The 19,212-nt window shown below is 49.3% G+C and overlaps 1 protein-coding gene across 7 annotated transcripts in view; it reads right to left on the reverse strand.

Moving 5' to 3' along the window:
* Positions 1-1,276: 1,276 nt before the first annotated feature.
* EPS15L1 (epidermal growth factor receptor pathway substrate 15 like 1) overlaps positions 1,277-19,212 on the reverse strand; it is a 66,108-nt gene continuing 48,172 nt past the window's right edge. For 3 of the 7 annotated variants that reach the window (XM_048497704.1, XM_048497705.1, XM_048497711.1), the window contains 2 exons: positions 17,835-18,040; positions 1,277-3,425 (listed from right to left, as the gene is read on the reverse strand). In XM_048497704.1, coding sequence (XP_048353661.1) covers positions 3,279-3,425; positions 17,835-18,040 — 353 coding nt within the window. In that variant the 3' untranslated portion in view covers positions 1,277-3,278. Of the gene's footprint in view, positions 3,426-17,834; positions 18,041-19,212 lie in introns of those variants that run through there. The other 4 variants (XM_048497707.1, XM_048497708.1, XM_048497709.1 and 1 more) reach the window with 4 other exon arrangements.

Consider the following 19,212-nt stretch of genomic DNA (forward strand, 5'->3'; position numbering starts at 1 on the left):
GGGACAAACACCCCGGGCACCCCAGCATCTTGTACGGAAGTCACGCGATGCTGCTGGGGTGGGAATCTCCCCACACATTTCCAGAAAGGAGAAATGGGGCGAGGCTGGGCCTCAGTGCGGCATGTGCGTGCCAAGGCCTGCACACACACGTCGCGCCGAGGCCCAGCCACGCACCTTCTTGTTCCAGGAAGTGGCTGGACCTCCCCCCCCCCCCCCATTTACCAGAGTTCAGCCGGCTGCAAAAAGCAGCCTGGTGGGAATTACACTTGCCGGGAGACCCCGAGGGCTCGCAAGGTCTCCTGGGAAGTGTAGTTCCCACCAGGCTGTTTTTTGCAGCTGGCTGAACTCAGGTAAGTGGGGAAGGGGGGTGCTGCGGGGGGGCACCATTTTGCCCCTTCCCCATGCCACTGGGCACAGGCAGCTGGAAGAAATGCTGCTGCAGCACGGGCAGGCGCCTCTCAATAGCCTCAGGTTATCGCCAAGAAGCATTTCACCAAAGGTCTGGGGAGAAGCCCATCGCAGGAGGAATTTTCAGATCTATGTCCTCAACCGCCGTTTCTACACGTTACAAGAGATCCCTCCATTCTGCAAAGCCAGCAAGTGGCAGCACAACAGGGCCTAAAGCTGAAAATATACACGGGCGCACATGCCAGGGGTGGGGAGGTGGGCACAGGTGACAGGGAGGAGGGGCACAATTACTGTATGTGCACACATTAAAACAACAACAACAACGAACCTGCACACTTGCTTTTCAGGCCAGCCTGAACAGGATCTGTGGTTCGAATCTGAGCACCCCTGAAGAAGAAGGGGCAGCTGGGCAGATCACTACAATGTCAGGAGGAGCTCCTCCTTAAACGTTCGCTTACTCAACTGCTCCCAGGCTGAAATTCATCAGCCAGGAGGGCCAGCCCCTCTCCTGCACCCCCAAGTCCCCTGGCCTCAAGTGCAGAACAGTTTTTATGGTTTCATCGGGGAGCTGATCCACCTTGCCCCAAAGGTCCCCCTAAAGAAGCCAGCACAAGATCCCTTTAAAGCAGGGGTGGGCAATTCTTTTTTCCATGGGGCCGCATAAGAAACAGAAAATATTGTGGAGGGCCGGGCCAAAAGGCAGGGGGGCGAGGCGCTTTTGAAAGCCCCGCAGAAGCCGGCAGCCAAGGCAACCGGCTTCTGCGGGGCTTTCAAAGGCACCTCGCTCCCCAGCAAGGCAGGGGTGTGTGGCGCTTTTGAAAGCTCCGCAGAAGCCGGCAGCCAAGGCAACCGGCTTCTGCGGGGCTTTCAAAGACGCCTCGCTCCCCAGCACGGCAGGGGGGCCAGTCAGGGTCATCCAGCGGGCCGGATGTGGCCCGCGGGCCGTATAATGCCCAGGTCTGCTTTAAAGACACCTTGGAGACTCAGCTGCTTCACTACTCCGCGGGCGGGCAGGAGGGCCAGCTTCCCTCCAGCGGGAAGGCAGATGCCCAGCCCAGCCAACCTAGAGGCAGTGGCTCCTCCCTGCAACCAGAGGGGAGGCCAACAAGTCTGAGAAACCCAGACTGCTGTCACTGCAGTTCTGACCACGTTGTTACAGAGGCAGGGCAGAAATTCAAGGAAGATTCACAGCCATGTGAGAAGGATACAGTGACTTTGCAGCATTATTGGGGAGGGCTGTCACAAACCAGCAGAAGACCCTGCCCCCCCCCCCAATAGACTGGGAGGCAGCCTCCAGAGGAACGCACCAACAAAAGAGAAAACACAAGAGAAGGGGACACACGCCTGGGACACACCTGGGAAAAGCAGTGGCACTGCCGGCAGCCTCTGCACCAGGAGCTCCCACAGCAAGGGGGGCAGTCTGACAAGGCAGGCACGCACACAGAGTTGAGGCACAGAGAACGGGGACTGAACGAACACCACAGAAGTGTGTAAAGGCAATGGGGTGGGATGGGGGGGAGGGGGGCTCAGTTAGCATTGAGTGGAACCTCAGCAGCAGTTCTTCAATAGGTGAGGTCAGAAGAAGCCCATCCAGCTGTTTTTTGGCAGCAACCGTTCAAGGTGCTTCACGCGGACATCTGGAACTGCATCCCCTCCGGAAGCGTCTCAGAATCAGAATTCGAGCTCTAAAAGTCTGGCACTGTTCCTGCGGCAGGGTGGGATCAGTGGGTGTGGTTAGGGGAGGTTTGGGGGCAGAACTGCTCCGTGCACAGGTTTCACAGTCAGGTTGTCTGGCCCCACCTGACCAGTCTATGAATTATTGAGCACAGGTGGCACTAGCAGTATTCTTCCGCCTCTGGGGAAACGCCGTCCGCTTGCCAAGGAGAATCACGGGTGGCCCATGAGTGCTCACGCCTCATTCGGAGGAGGGAGAGAGGTCAGGGCAACGAAGGGGGCTTTCTGCGTGTTCTGGGGGTGGGGATCAAACAATGCTCACACAGCCCTGCTCTTGGGGGCCATGAACACGGTTTCCTCGGTTTCAGTATGAAGCATCACTGGTTCACAAGGTCCCCTTGCCTTTTACCATCCAATGCCCCAGATGCCAACTCGTTTTCCGGGGCAATCAGCAACAGCCTCACAATTAACCAGATGGAAGAGGGATAGTCCTTCTCAGAGGCAGTGACGGTGGAGTGTTATTCCTCACCATTCATTACAAAAGGCTCGACCGTCAAGGAATCCTGGCCTAGAACCACTGAGAATGTCAGGGACTAGGCTCGAGCCCTGCTCTGTATCAGTGGACTCTGGGCAACACTGGTTGGAAGGAACCTGTGAGCTCCCACCAGCAGTCCGATGTGGTCAGTCCAGGGACAACCAAGCCCCACTTCTGTAATGGTCCAAGGGTGCTCCTTTCTTAAGACAAGCAAGAAACGTGTTGGGACTGAGAGTCGGAGCAGTAGCACACAGGTGACTCGCTAACTCAAAACAGGATGCCCCGCTCCACGGTCACCACGGATATCGCTGGCCTTGGCAATCCACGCGTGGCAGTTTCCGTCTCCGCTGTGTTCGTGCTGCAAAAAGTGGCACCAGGAGGGGTCCCGAGGTCCCACTGCAGGAGGCTCAGCTGCCAGTTTCAGCTGCCTTGCAAGTGATCAAGCCGATCACACGCTTCTGACCAGATTACATCCCGGGGGGGAGCGCAGCAGGTGGCCGAAGGCATGCCCGTTACACTTGGCAGCTCTAGCCAGCCCGTCCCAGTCGGCAATTGGAATTACTCTGGAACGTGAGCAAGCAAAGCAGCCACCTGAAGTCTGGGCAGGCTCGGTGGGCGGGGGCTCGGGTGGGCGGGCAGGCTCGGTGGGTGGGGCCCGGTCTTATGAGGCTGGCATGTCTGCCTTGCTGAGGGCGATGGCCAACTCCAGGTCCTCCTGCTCCTGCCTCTGCAGCCGCGCCAGCCTCTCCTGCTCTGCCTTCTCACTCTCACGCTTGGCCCACACCAGCTGCTGCTCCTCATTGCCAAGCTGAAAAGACAGACAGAGATGCTCCGTTAAGGAACCCACAGCGAAGGCAGGCACACCGCGCGCAGCAACGCCCCGCAGCACCACAGGAGGAGGGGTGCTGACAATTCTCCCAGAATGCAGCAGTGCTTGGCCTGTAGGGGGAGGGCTGGTGGAACTGGTCTGCAGGAAGGCACGGTAGGTGGAAAGTTTGGCGTGGAAAGTTTGGCTCTGTCCTTTCTAGGCTCCGGCTGTGACCCTCTCATCTTGGATTCCTGCTTTCTTCCTCTTTGCTACTCTCTGCTGGCATTTCTCTAAGACAGAGGCGTCCAACTCTGGCGTTTCGGATGTTCGTGGACTACAATTCCCATCATTCCCTGGCCATTCTGAGTGATGGGAATTGTAGTCCATGAGCATCCGAAGCGCCAGAGTTGGACACCCCTGCCTTAAGACTTTCAGCTGTGCAGATTCTTCCTCTTGGCTTCGCTCTCCAGGATAAGTTCTAGGCTCCACCGTTCTTTGCCTGATTTTCTTCCTTAAGAGATGACTTCTCCTCCTCCCCCCTCCCCTTTCTCCTCTTCTGGGCATCTGCACAGCTTTCTCAACATATCAGGCCCCTGCTGCTGTTTTGTATATGGGGGGGGGGGGGGGGACACACTGGACAGAATTCTAAAATGGAAGAAACAAAAGCCACAGTTCTGTGGCCCAATCCTAGAACTGGCTGCATCCATCACCGAAGCACTCAGATTATGAACAAATCACCACAAAGTGCAAATAATGTAACCCCCGCCCCACCCCCCGACACACACACACACACACAAACACACTCACACTCACTCACATTCACACTCTCTCTCTCTCTCTCTCTCTCTCTCTCTTTCTCTCTCTCTCTCTCTCTCTCTCACACACACACACACACTTTGAGCTGCCTTGTGATTTCCTGGCATTCATGTTGCTCCTTCTGTTGGAGTGGATTGAAAAGCCAGATGAAAACTGGCTTCTTCACACAGCACTGACCCTACACATTGACCATTCCCCTGGTGTATCCTGCCCAATTTCAGTCTTTGGTCTACAGAGGTGTGCTAGAGATAAGCAAAGACCACTGGGACCCTCACAGGAACTGCCAGGCTGTGCCAAGAGCCTGCAAATGATCAAGAGCCCCAGGAGTGGTCAGTTCCTTCTGAAGCATCACCTGCATCTGATTCCAGAGATTCTGCTTTCATTCCCCCGGCAGCAGGACTCAAATTAAGAACATAAGAACTGGCCTGCTGGATCAGACCAGAGTCCATCTAGTCCAGCACTCTGCTACTTGCAGTGGCCCACCAGGTGCCTTTGGGAGCTCACATGTAGGATGTGAACCCAATGGCCTTCTGCTGCTGCTGCTCCCGAGCACCTGGTCTGCTAAGGCATTTGCAATCTCAGATCAAGGAGGATCAAGATTAGTAGTAGCCATAGATCGACTTCTCCTCCATCAATCTGTCACAGAAGCCCCTTTTTTTAAAGCTATCCAGGTGGAGTGGGCCATCACCACCTCACTGTGGCAGGCATATTCCAAACACCAATCACACGCTATGAAGTTAGAAGTGGTTTCCTTTTATTAGTCCTAATTCTTCCCCCCAGCATTTTCAATGGATGCCCCCTGGTTCTAGTATTGTGAGAAAGAGAGAACAATTTCTCTCTGTCCACATTTTCTACCCCAGGCATAATTTTATAGACTTCAATCATATCCCCCCTCAGCCGCCTCCTCTCCAAACTAAAGAGTCCCAAACGCTGCAGCCTCTCCTCATAGGGAAGGTGCTCCAGTCCCTCAATCATCCTCGTTGCCCTTCTCTGCACTTTTTATATCTCTTCAATATCCTTTTTGAGATGATATTGGGAAGGGAGACAACGGAATTCTCAAATGGAAGAAGTTCTGTGGCCCAATCCTAGAACTGGCTGCACAGTCACTGAAGTGCTCAGAACACGCACAGCACACAGTGCCAGCAGAAATCACCACAAAGTGCCACCCCCAACACACACTTTGGTACAGAAAGGTGCTTCCCTCCTGTGGTCCCAAAGGAGAACATATCCCTGCGGCAAAGTACGGATGAGATGCAACTTAACCCAGCCGACAGGCTCCCTTTGTTAACACCTTTACGCAAAGTGCAGGATGGCAGGAAGCGGTTCCAAGCGCTTCCCGAGGAATCCACCTGCTTCAAAGCAAAATCCTATGCTTTCCTTCCACCTGAATATGCATGTGTGTACATGGATAGGGATACGTGATGACTTAAACTATTGGCACGGGTGCCAGAGGTGGTGCACTCCAGAGCCCTCTCTGTTGGCACACACGCTACAGAGTTTGTCATCTTGTCAGGCAGGGCTTTGCTTCTGAGTAAACCCCTCCTAGGGTCGCAAGTGACGATTCACCCGCTCGGCATTTGCACGGTTGCTTCCAAAACGCAAAGCCACCGACTATCACCAAAGTTTCCTCCCGAGGTAATGCATGCCCTCAGAGCCAACCATTTTCCTAAACTAAAACCTCAGTATTCAGGTTAAATTCAGTGGTAGGATCCAGAAATTTTAGTAACAGGTTCCTCGCCAGCCTCAGCAAGGGCAGAGGCGCACCTAGGGCAAACCTGGAGCCCTGGGCAAAACCTGAGTTGATCCCCCCCCATGGGCAGCCACACCCTACCCACGAACCCCTGGGGCTTGCACCAGGTCATTTCTAAATCATCATCCTATTATAGAAAATGCCCCCCAACTCACAAATCTGAACATGGAAGTAATGGTGAAACACACAGATTCTTTTGATAGAGACTGGTGAGATAAAAGGCACGAAAGGCTGAGAATCACCGAATTGCAGGACCTGGAAGGGATTAACCCAGTTCAGGGAGTTGGCATTATTAGTCGCACTGCTATATGGGACCTTCTACGCTCAAAGGCAGGCCTCGGGAGGCGCAGGGCTGGAGACGGAAAGCTGACCCACTAGTAACCCCTCGCACACACAAATAATTAGTAACCCACTCTCGGGAACTGGTGAGAACCTGCTGGATCCCACCTCTGGTTAAATTGCCTTGTTGGCACTTTGTCATAAATAAGTGGGTTTTGGGTTGCAGTTTGGGCACTCGGTCTCGAAAAGGTTCGCCATCACTGGGATAGGAGATCACACAGCTGTAAAAAACTTGTTTTGGGGTTCAGGTTGTGAGTCTCTGTTCCATGGGCAATGCCCTTTTGCCAGCTCCAGAGGTGGCTGCAAAAGGGGACGGGGCCAATCAAACCCTTCCCAGCTGATGTTGCAGAGCAACTCAAACAGGAAGTCGAAGGACCGTCCCCAGACAGCAGACCAGAAGAAAAGCAGCCTGGTCGGATCCATCAGGAAAGGTCAGCCTGGAAAAGGACAATTTAGTAGGTTATCACTGACAACATAAGAACATCAGAAAGAGCCTGCTGGATCAGACCAGAGTCCATCTAGTCCAGCACTCTGCTGCTTGCAGTGGCCCACCAGATTCCTCAGGGAGCTCACATGCAGGAGATGAAAGCAATGGCCTTCTGCTGCTGCTGCTGCTCCCGAGCACCTGGTCTGCTAAGGCATTTGCAACCTCAGATCAAGGAGGATCAAGATTGGTAGCCAGAGATCGACTTCTCCTCCATCAATCTGTCCAAGCTTTTAAAGCTATCCAGGAGTGGGCCATCACCACCTCCTGTGGCAGCATATTCAAACACCAATCACACGCTGTGAAGAAATGTTTCCTTTTGTTAGTCCTTATTCTTCCCCCCAGCATTTTCAATGTATGCCCCCTAGGTCTAGTATTGTGAGAAATTCTATCAACATTTTTTACCCCATGCATAATTTTATAGACTCCCCCCGCGGGCCGGATGTGGCCCGCGGGCCGTATATTGCCCAGGTCTGCCCTATGGGAAGGTGACATCCAGGGGCAGGGAGGGAAACAGACAACTACGAGAATATATTCTTTTCCCTTGTGGGGCAAGAGGATCTGAATAACCAGTTGCGGCTGGGGGGGGGAATGACTCACCCCAGAGTAGATTATACATTCTCTGGACACAGAAGAAGCTCTTCCTACTACAGCTTCTGACTAGGGAACTATACGTCATGCTGGACTAAGCTTCTACCTGTGGGATGCCTTCTGGTCCACATGGCGCAAGAGACACTGGAAAGAACTCCCAACCAGGAGACCTAAGGTAATGCCTCACTTTAAATAGCTGCAACTTCAAGTAAAGTGAGCCTGTCCTAATTAAAAATCCTCAAGGAGACTCTGCATCTTTACCTTTTCTGAATGCCCAAACAGACCATAAGTATGCTTCTTATTTATTTGTAAAACGTCCCTGTGTTCTGCATGTTCTATGTCTGTTTTCTGGAAATACACCATATGCCTATTCAGTCAGGGACAGCAGCTTAGCTTACCATCCCTGGACCACGACAGAGGTCAAAATTGCAAAGTTGCAACAGATTGGCTGTTGTGAACCCGTAGCTATTGTGCGGTCATGATCTGGTAGCTTTTGCACTTTTAGGCTGTTGTAATCTGCCCTGGGATGTATTTAAAGGGTGGGATAGAAATCAACTGACAAAATAATAGATGCCTGCATCTATGGCTGGCACCTTCACAGGTATGTCACAGTAAGATGTATTCCTCTCTGTGGCGCAGTGTGAAGGGAAGGTATTTTTACTGTACATCAAGTGGATCATGGATCAAATGGAAAAACACAGCCTTAAAACAGTCTTCAGACCTACCAGAAAAATGCAATTACTGCAAAGGGAGACCCCCTTACCTCCGCAGGAGTCTTATCGCACACCATGTGGCTTAAGATAAGCATAAACAAGGACTACAAAAAACACCATTCTGACAAGAATGAAAGAACATGAAAGGCACTGCCAATTCAAACCAACCTGAGAAACCATCAATAGCTGATCATGTAAACTAATTGCCTCCAGATTATGGACCTCATACCCCCCATCAGCCCCGCCACAGCATGACCAAGGGTGTAATCTATGGGAATTAAGTCTATGAACATCTGGAGGGCCATAGTTTGAAGACCCCTGCTCTAAACCAAGCCAGATATTGGCTCTTATTTGAAGATGCAGAAATATTTGACCATTCCGACAGGTACTATGTTACTGTCACGGAAGTCACTGAGATCCACGAACACTGAGACAGTCGCAACAAAAAGGAAGAGTTTGAAAATCAACAAAACCTGGCTACCATTACTAAAACACACCAAACAAAACCAGAGACATTCAAATGCAACTGCAAATGACACAGCCAAATGTGTCTTGCTCCTCATGAGGTGAATAAAACAACATAATCACTCCGCACAAACACATCTCACCAAGACATGCCTTTGAATAAGCCAGCCATAGATGCAGGTGAAATATTAGGAGCAAAAGCCATCAGACCATAGCCACACAGACTGGACAACCCACAACAGCCAACTGATTCTGCCCATGAAAGCCTTTGAGAATTCATTGCAACAGATTGCCAGCATGCTGGCTTGTGGGAGTCAAGTGGGCAAGTGTGTCAGCAGTGGAGCAGCAGTGGCGTAGGAGGTTAAGAGCTCGTGTATCTAATCTGGAGGAAACGGGTTTGATTCCCTGCTCTGCCGCCTGAGCTGTGGAGGCTTATCTGGGGAATTCAGATTAGCCTGTGCACTCCCACACACGCCAGCTGGGTGACCTTGGGCTAGTCACAGCTTCTCGAGTTTTCCCCTCAGCCCCACCCACTTCACAGGGTGTTTGCTGTGAGGGGGGAAGGGTTGAGGATTGCAAGCCCTTTAAGCCCTGCAGGAGAGAAAGGGGGGATATAAATCCAAACTCTTCTTCTTCTTCTTCATCTAGGCAAAGCCCGGCTTTGGACGGGCTACTCAGTCAAGTTAATAAATAATAATAATAATTGATCGACAAAATTGATTATGGAGAACTGCAAGAATCAAAGACCAAATTTTCACATGGTCTGGAATGATTACAAGAAGGCATTTGACTCACTGACCCATAGTTGGACCATGAAATGCTTGGAAATAATTGGTGTCAGCAAAAACATTCGAGTATTCCCTGAAAAAAAGCCATACAGAGACAATGGAAAAACAAACCACGGAACAGTCAACATCTATAAAGAGTCAACATCAAGTTTAGGAATTCCTTCCAAGGACCCACTATTGCCCTTACTGTTTATCATCACCATGATAGCACTAACAGTGATTTTAAAGAAAAATAAGTTAAGAAAAAAATCAGAAAAAAATCTCACATTTGCTGCACATGGATGATTTGAAGTGGAATGGGAAATCAGACACAGAAAGCCAGTCACCAGTGAACACAGTCCCAATATTCAGCACATTTCAACGGAATTTGGCTTGGAAAAGTCGCCACTGTGGCGATAATGAGGGGCAAGATCACTGAGAGTGAAAGGATCGAAATGCCTGACGGTCATCTAACCAAGTGCAACCAAAAGGAAGCCGATGAATACCTGGGCATCTTGGAGCTGGATACCATCAAGTACGGGCAAGTGAAGACTGCGGTCAGCGGAGAATATGCCCAGAGGGTCAGGAAAATTTTGAAATCAAAACAGTCGCGGGAATAACAAGGTAATCAATACCTGGGCCATACCGTCATCAGGTACACCGCCGGAATAATAAACTGGATACAGGCTGATTTGGATGTACAGGATAGAGCATCTTGGAAGCTTATGACAATGTACTACGCCTTACACCCACATAAGAACATAAGAACATAAAAACAAGCCAGGTGGATCAGACCAGAGTCCATCTAGTCCAGCTCTCTGCTACTCGCAGTGGCCCACCAGGTGCCTTTGGGCCTACAGGCAGTGATGTGAATGCAATGGCTCATGCTGCTCCTGAAAGCACCGGACTGTGCCATAGCATTTGCAATCTCAGATCAAAGAGGATCAAGATTGGTAGCCATAAATCGACTTCTCCTCCATAAATCTGTCCAAGCTCATTTAAAGTTTATCCCAGGAGTGGGCCATCACCACCTCCTGTGGTAGCATATTCCAAACACCAATCACACGCTATGAAGAAGCGTTTCCCTATTAGTCCTAATTCTTCCCCCCAGCATTTTCAATGGATGCCCCCTGGTTCTAGTATTGTGAGAAAGAGAGAACAATTTCTCTCTGTCCACATTTTCTACCCCAGGCATAATTTTATAGACTTCAATCATATCCCCCCTCAGACGTCTCCTCTCCAAACTAAAGAGTCCCAAACGCTGCAGCCTCTCCTCATAGGGAAGGTGCTCCAGTCCCTCAATCATCCTTGTTGCCCTTCTCTGCACTTTTTCTATCTCTTCGATATCCTTTTTGAGATAGTGATACTGAATCTCATTGGAAGAGGGGCGTGCTGCACAAGTGGAGCGCCAGAAAGCTCACTGGAACCGTCCCCAAGAGGAAAAACTGCTTCCTTTAACTGCAGAAGTACAAAACCACATCAAGCTGCCACACCCCCCAATTACAAGCTGCAACCACAACCACCATTTGCTGAAAAGGTTGAAGAGGAGCAGGTGGAAATGATAGATCATTGCATCTGCTTTGTGGTTACTGAACCAGCTTGGGGTGGGGGTGGGGGTGGGGGGCGGAGGCTTACCAGGACCTCAGGCCTCAATTGGCCATGGGGTGCTACTGAAGACAGGGCTGATGGGAATTGTAGTCCATAACATCTGGAGTGCCAAAGGTTCGCCACCCCTGGTCCTAGTCCATTTTGCAGAACAGGTGGCTCGAAGTGGCCAGGAGGGTGTCAATTGAGTACCGAGATAATTTCTTTTTGGCTTGGCATCAGTTAAAGGGTGCCATCAGAAACAAAGCAGGCAGAATGGTTTGGCAAAGCACAGTGCCAACAAGGAAAGGGAAAATTAACAAACTTACCCCTTAAAAAAGAATTAAGTGCCAAAAAGTCAAGAATAGACAAGGGCCACTAAATAAAAAACTGCTGTACAGCAAAAATACGTATGCATTTATTACAAATTTCAATCATCACATCATAGTAGAAGGCCCATGGCAGCCTGCCTTATGTGCATAAAACCACAATGACGTAACACAAAGAAATCCTACATCACACTTTATGTCCTAAAATCAGACGCGTCTCGGCCTTCCCCAGCTGTCAAAAGTGATAATTTGATGTATTCACTACCCAGCTACAAATACAACATTCAAATTACTGCAATCAGTTTCTAGAAAGCTGTATAAAATTGGCACCCAGGTCTTCAACATAAAGCCAGTGTCCATTCAAAAGGTGTAATGCAGTGGGCCAGTCACGCCAAATTCTGTTATGGCAGCATTCTATAAAATCTCAGTCAAAACGGGTTTCTTTAAGCTGGGAGCAATAAGTTGAGGTGAAGCATGAGACAGACACAAGGCCTCACCCACCTATTAGATGCTCACTTTACTGAGTGCAGAGGAAAGTCTTGAGTGGAGTGAGAAGAGATTAAGAACATAAGAACATAAGAACTAGCCTGCTGGATCAGACCAGAGTCCATCTAGTCCAGCACTCTGCTACTCGCAGTGGCCCACCAGGTGCCTTTGGGAGCTCACATGCAGGAGGTGAAAGCAATGGCCTTCTGCTGCTTCTGCTCCTGAGCACCTGGTCTGCTAAGGCATTTGCAATCTGAGATCAAGGAGGATCAAGATTGGGAGCCATAGATCGACTTCTCCTCCATCAATCTGTCCAAGCCCTTTTTAAAGCTATCCAGGTGAGTGGCCATCACCACCTCCTGTGGCAGCATATTCCAAACACCAATCACACGTTGCATGAAGAAGTGTTTCCTTTTATTAGTCCTAATTCTTCCCCCCAGCATTTTCAATGAATGAGATTCAGCAAATGCTGGAATTAGGAGTGATTCAGCCTTCCATTTGTCCATCCATGGCCATGTTTTGTTGCTAAACCAGACCACTCTGTTAAGATTTGTGTAGACCACAGGAAGACTAACAACATCATAAGAAGGCCAAATGCTTATTCTTTGTCCAGGGCAGAATCTTTGCCCAATATGATAGTGGGTCTGCTAAAGTGATACTGACTGTGCAAAGGTGTTGGGGAACTAGCATTGGAGGATGAAGCAAGAGCTAAATCTGCTATCATTACTCAAAATGACCTGTATATTTGGGGTTAAAAAGTCACCTGCATTCTTCCAGATGCTGAATGGGATGTCAGACTATGTGATGGATTGTACTAATGATATAGTGATTTTCAGCAAAGAATTTAATTCGCATTTGGAGCATTTGGCCAGTGTGTTCAGCTCTGTCCAAGAAGGAGATCTCACCATCAAACTGAACACATGTCAGTTTGGGATGCCAGAAGTAGTATATTTAGGACACAAGTGGGGGAAGTGAGAGCCCCACACCAATTTAGGACAGGGCAAAGATGACAGAGAATGTCCTAGACCTAAGAAAGGGGCTGGGGCTTCTATAGGACTTCCATATTGCAGATCTGTGCCCCAGTCTCCCCGCTTCACGCAATCACAAGGAAAACAATGCCTGATAAAGATAGCCTGGACCCACGACGGTCAGACCAGAGTTCTAATTTTCTTGCTTGCTCTTAAGGCTCCAGACTAGAGCATATAGTTTTATTTGGCCACAGATGCTCCAGATAAAGGCCTGGGACTGGTTCTGACTAAGGAATATGAGACAGCCTATCGGAGCCAGAAACTCATCTCAAAGGAAATAACCTGCCTTGAGTACAAAAAGAGTGTTTGGCAATTATATGGGCTTTGGACAAATTTAGACGGTATGATGTTAGCTCGTCTTAGCAGTGTCTACAAACCATGACGGATTCTAACACGAAATTGCACCCTTGGATTTTATTTATTTATTTATTTGTTATATTTATATACCGCCCTCCCCGAAGGCTCAGGGCGGTTTCCATCAACAATAAAAGTTTAAAACATCGTATATATAATGTATCTAAAATACATAAAATATTTTTTATTTATTTATTTATTTTTATTTATTTATTAAACTTTTATACCGCCCCATCCTCTATATATAGATGGCTATATACTATAGATGGTTTCAGCTCTTCTATTCCCCTTTATGAACCCACGGGAGGCCGGATGTTTTTATGGCTAGTTGGGAAGCCTCTATTATTTTAAGCCCAAGCTGGCCAAACGCCTGGTGGAACAAGGTCCTGTTGCACACAGAGCCCTCATGAAACTTTGTAAGTCCCGCAGGGCCCTGATCTCACCTGGAAGCCTGTTCCACCAGGTAGGGGCCAGAGCCGTTAAAGCCCTGGCCCTTGAAGAGGCCAGCCGGATCGCCTTGGGGCCAGGGATCACCAGTAGGTCCGCCTCCGATGAACGGAGGGGCCTAGAAGGGCGATATAAGGAGAGACGTTCCCTCAGATAAGCAGGGCCAAGGCCGCGAATGGCTTTAAAGGCTTTTGTAAATACAGCAGTTTTAACTTGAAAACTGAACAGGTTTCTGGAAGAACAATAGGACTGCTCACGCTTTGTCCAGAAAGAAGGTTGACGAGGCAGGTTTCAGATACTGGACAAGAGGTGAGACACTTTTATGCTACTATGTATGAGAACAATTGTTTGATTGTAATCTGCAGCGTGTAAGATAAATTTTCTTTTTGGGCACTGCAACACGCCATTCTATTAAATGGTGTGTTTCCACTTCCAAAAGTGAGGGGAGGTGAGAAGAAATGCCCTCCAGCCTGGAATCCACTCGGATATTTCATTAATTGTGACTATACTCTATCCACGAACACAGCGGCAAACTTGTAGCTGGCAGAAAGGAGTCAACAAGACCCGAGCACAGAGTCCTTAAGTCCTTCAACTCCAGATGAAGAAGGCTGATGGTCTCAAGAGGGTTACAAGATGACACCCGGGGCAGGGAGGGAAAAAGGCAAACCACTGGAATGATCCCTCCGGACCCCTCTCTTCTACGGTTTCTGACCAGGGAGTCACGTGCCATCTGCACAACCAAGTTTTCTATCTAGGGCAGTGATGGCGAACCTTTTCGAGACCGGGTGCCCAAACTGCAACCCAAAACCCACTTATTTATCGCAAAGTGCCAACACGGCAATTTAACCCAAATACTGAGGTTTAAGTTTAGAAAAAATGGTTGACTCCAAGGAGCCCATTGCTTGAGAGCAAGCTTGGTGGCAGTCGGTGGCTTTGCTTTGAAGCAACCGGGCAATGCTTTGAATGGGTGAATCACGACCCTAGGAGGGTTTAGAAGCAAGCTTCATTGCCAGCAACCGAGCTTACTCCCAGGTAAAGGATTGCGCTTTAGTTCTTCCCATGAAAATCAGTGGGATTTAACAGCACTTAACAGGGTTACCTGCACGTCGTGCCCAGTGGCCCAGGCCAGCCTAGATGTGTGTGTGTGGGGGAGCAATTTTCCACCCCCGCCACATGATGAACTCTGTGCACGCGTGCCCACAGAGAGGGCTCTGAGTGCCACCTCTGGCACCCGTGCCATAGGTTCGCCACCACTGACCTAGGGACTCCATCCTATCTTTGCAGCAAGGGGCATCAAGGCGACATTCCTGAGAACTTAGGTAATGAATTTTAAACTACAGCAACTTCAAGTACAGCCAGTCGGTCCTAAATAAACAACAGTTAGGGTATGTTCTAACTACAGCGGAATGTATGTTTTCACCCGTTTTGCCTGAATGCCTGAACAGACCCCGTGTATTCTTTTCATTCATTTATTAAACTTTCTTAGAGTCTGAACGTTCTAAGCCTAATCTCTGGAAACACACCAGCAAGTCGATTTGGTCTTGTTAGCTGAAGTGTGGCAATGGAGAGGGGCAGTCAGCAGAGATCGCCATCGTCGGAGAAGAAGAAGAAGAAGAGTTTGGATTTATATCCCCCCTTTCTCTCCTGCAGGAGACTCAAAGGGGCTGACCATCTCCTTGCCCTTCCCCCCTCACAACAAACACCCTCTGAGGTAGGTGGGGCTGAGAGAGCTCCGAGAAGCTGTGACTAGCCCAAGGTCACCCAGCTGGCGTGTGTGGGAGTGCCCAGGCTAATCTGAATTCCCCAGATAAGCCTCCACAGCTCAGGCAGCAGAGCTGGGAATCAAACCCGGTTCCTCCAGATTAGATACACGAGCTCTTAACCTCTTACGCCACTGCTGCATGCTGGCTTAAATTTTTGACGATGCAAACAACTGCTCCTGTGCTGGCTACTGTGAATGAAGTAGGTAGGTGTGGCAATTGAATGGCAACACAGGTACAGAGAGCAAGAGATGCAACTTTGCTTAGCTTAGCAAGGGTTAATTTAGAGCTGCTGGGACAGTGGGGATTATGTCACTTGTTTCTGGCAAGCTGGGGAGCGAAGGGAAGGAATGGAATTGCTGACCAGAAACTTCGAAGCGTCTGTGGATTTTTTTCCAACCGCCTGGAGCCAACCAGAGAGAATCAGACAGGCCTGACAACACACAGGCCTGTTTTTAAGTGCTGGGCAGCTGGCAAAATTTACCTGACATTCAGACTGGAGCGTCCCAACGTCTGATGGGTTGGTTTACATCTATCTAGATGCAGCATCTGCCACATCAAAACACCAACCAGCTGCCTGGAAGAGACACCACGAGCTCTAAAGTGATCTACCAGGTCTAGGTCCAGGAGCAATTAGATCAGTGCATGAATCCAGTACTGATCATTGCAGCCCACCACACTCCGCTGAGGCAACGGGCAACCCCTTTGGAGAAAGGCTTTATGTATATGTGGGTCTCCATACAAGCACTAAAGCCACTGCCGCCAACCCCCCCTCCCCACAAACCTTGCCCCCAGCCCTAGGTCATACTAACAGTTCTCGGATCCACACCCCTTCCAGCTCTACTGGGCTGACCATGGCAACAAGTGAAACCAGAATCCCAAAGCTACATAGCAGCTCCGCTTCCTTTATCCGGCCCGTCTGCCTGTCTCAGTGCTGTCAAAGCCCTGATGGTAAAGATGCTCACCACTGAACCTGGGACCTTCTGCAACCAACTGAACCCCCGCCCGCACCCCCCGGTCCCACACCACTGTACTTCAATCTACTATGTGGCGGTGTCTGAAGCCTCCCTGCCACTTTGCAGGTTCCCCTGCTGTTGGGGAGCAGAGCGGTTGGAAACGCACCTCTGAGCTGAGCTCACAAAACACACGGCCTCCTCAGAAGCACTTAGGCCCATCCTGCCCACTGAGGCCCACCCACCTTTCCTAAATGAAAGAGCTGTTCCGCGTGGACATGGTCCTCTGAGAGGCTGGCTGGAAGCACATGAAGAAGAAGAAGAAGAATTTGGATTTATATCCCCCCTTTCTCTCCTGCAGGAGACTCAAAGGGGCTGACAATCTCCTTGCCCTTCCCCCCTCACAACAAACACCCTGTGAGGTGGGTGGGGCTGAGAGAGCTCCGAGAAGCTGTGACTAGCCCAAGGTCACCAGGCTGGCGTGTGTGGGAGTGTACAGGCTAATCTGAATTCCCCAGATAAGCCTCCACAGCTCAGGCAGCAGAGCGGGGAATCAAACCCGGTTCCTCCAGATTAGATACACCAGCTCTTAACCTCCTACGCCACTGCTGCTCTGAAAATGCTTCAGGTTTTTTAATTCAGCATTCCTGGGTGCCACCATATTTTCTTCCTGCCTTCTCTGTTGGAAATCAACTCCAAAGTAATTTGAATTGCTCACAGTCAACAGGTCCTTCCATGTGCTTTTGTGCACTTCAACCAATACATTTTAGCATCAGGCCACAGACCTCGTCCACCACCCAGTTCCAAAGTGCTCCCGCTGTCTGGTACTGGCTCTTTGGGGCCTCAGGCAGAGCAGTGCCTGTGCTGGTCTCCAGTAGGACAGCCAGATCTGAGTCCAGGACCAGCCAGCATTTCAGGGGATGAAGCTTCCTTGCATCTGCCAAAGGGAGCTCTGTCTCTCAAAAGCTGAGACCCTGGAAATCTGGTTGGTCTCCAAGGTGCTCCTGGATTTGAATCTGGCTGCCCCCAAAACCAGTGACCAGAGAGCTGCTTCCAACTGGAAATGCCAGGATTTGAACTAGGGGCCTTGCACAAGCAAACCTCTAAACCAATGAGCCAAAGACCCTTTTGTTTGTAAGCAGGACTGTTAATAAAAGCTGAAAAGCTGCGGCTCCCCCCCCCCCCCACAATGCAATAAAGCAGCCCAAAGGTTTAAGTCCAGCCAGAAGAGAAGGGAGTGAAGAGATAACACACACGCTGGAGGAATGCTAGAAGCAAGCAGACGAACCCCTCCAAAAAGTGGCATCAAACTCAGAGCTCTTTTATTGTCAAGTCATTCTGTAACATACAGATTAATACAGCACTAACTAATGGGGAAAAAACCGGCAGGCGGCCCGAGGGACTAGGAGACACAAGTCAGAGGAAAGCGGAGGGGGGGAAAGGATGCTATTGAAACAGAAAGACCCCCATGGAAGGCCCAGAAAATGGTGCCACGAGGACCAGAGAAAGTGGCCGATGGCTCAAGAGAAGGAGTTTAACTTACAGAGCTGAAGTCAGCAAACCCCAGGGAAGAGTCTTTAGAAGGTTTACTCGAAGAGGAGGGAGCAAACGGGTCCTTTCCACTAAATAGGTCCCCAAACCCCTTTTTACTCTGAAATGGGTCACTGCTGTCAAACCCAAACGGCTGGAATGGATCAGGGGGCTTGGCAAAATCGGAAGACCCAAGTTGACTTACAGGAGTACTTTTACCTGGAAGGGTTGAGAGAAAAAGCAGGAGGGGAGGGGGGGGGGAAAAAGAAAGAAAGGGAGTTACTTACCACATGGGGAAAAAAAACCCAAACAAACAAACAAACAAACAAGCAAACAAACAAACAAACAAACCCTCTCCCAGGAAGGCAAAATGTCCAACATTTGCTTTGAGTCCCAGATCCCTACCCCGCTTTGGAACGGGCTCAATTGTGCTGGCCTAAGAGGATCACATTGTCACAGAGTTTACCGTATATACTCGTGTATAAGTCGACCAGCATATAAGTCGAGGCACCTAATTTTAACACAAAAAACTGGGAAAACTTATTGGACTCACAAGTCATAAGATTAGAGGGTGGGAGTACACGCAGCAGCTGCTGGTAAATTTCAAAAATAAAAATAGATACCAATAAAATTACATCAATTGAGGCATCAGTAGGTTAAATGTTTTTGAATATTTATTACAAAGAAAAACAGTAAACTGGCTCTGTAAGTGGAAAAGAGGGTCAACAAGAACAATATGGTATCAACAATAACTTTAAAAGTACAAAAAGCTTAGCTCAATCAGCAACCAAGCTAAAACACAAGAGTTAAAATCCTTCAAAACTGGATTTCTCCTCATCATCTGTATGTCCAAATGTAACTAAACTTAGATTTTAAGAGAGATATTATCAGAAATGGAAAATCTACTATTAGCTTCCATTGTAAACAATGGGGGATGGGGCATCCCCTTTGGGGGATCAATAACTTTGGATCCCCTGACCCAAACTTCACCAAACCTGGCTGGTATCATAAAGAGACTCTCCTGATGAGACCAGCCAGGTTTGGTGAAGTTTGGTTCAGAGGGTCCAAAGTTATGGACCCTCAAAAGGGTAGCCCCATCTACTAATAGCTCCCATTGAAAACAATGGGGAATGGGGGCACCTCCTTTGGGGGTCCATAACTTTGGATCCCCTGAACCAAACTTTACCAAACTTGGCTGGTATCATCAGGAGTGTCTTCTGAAGGTACCCTGAAAGCATAAAAGCTAGCATAAAAACTGCGCCCCCTGCTGGCCGGCAAAGTAAAAACACAAAAAAAATTTAATGACCCGCATATAAGTCAAGGGGAGCTTTTTCAGCATTAAAAATGTGCTGAAAAATTCGACTTATACATGAGTATATACGGTAGTTTAC

Source organism: Sphaerodactylus townsendi, linkage group LG05 (genome assembly GCF_021028975.2).
Source record: "Sphaerodactylus townsendi isolate TG3544 linkage group LG05, MPM_Stown_v2.3, whole genome shotgun sequence".
NCBI classification, from domain to species: domain Eukaryota; kingdom Metazoa; phylum Chordata; class Lepidosauria; order Squamata; family Sphaerodactylidae; genus Sphaerodactylus; species Sphaerodactylus townsendi.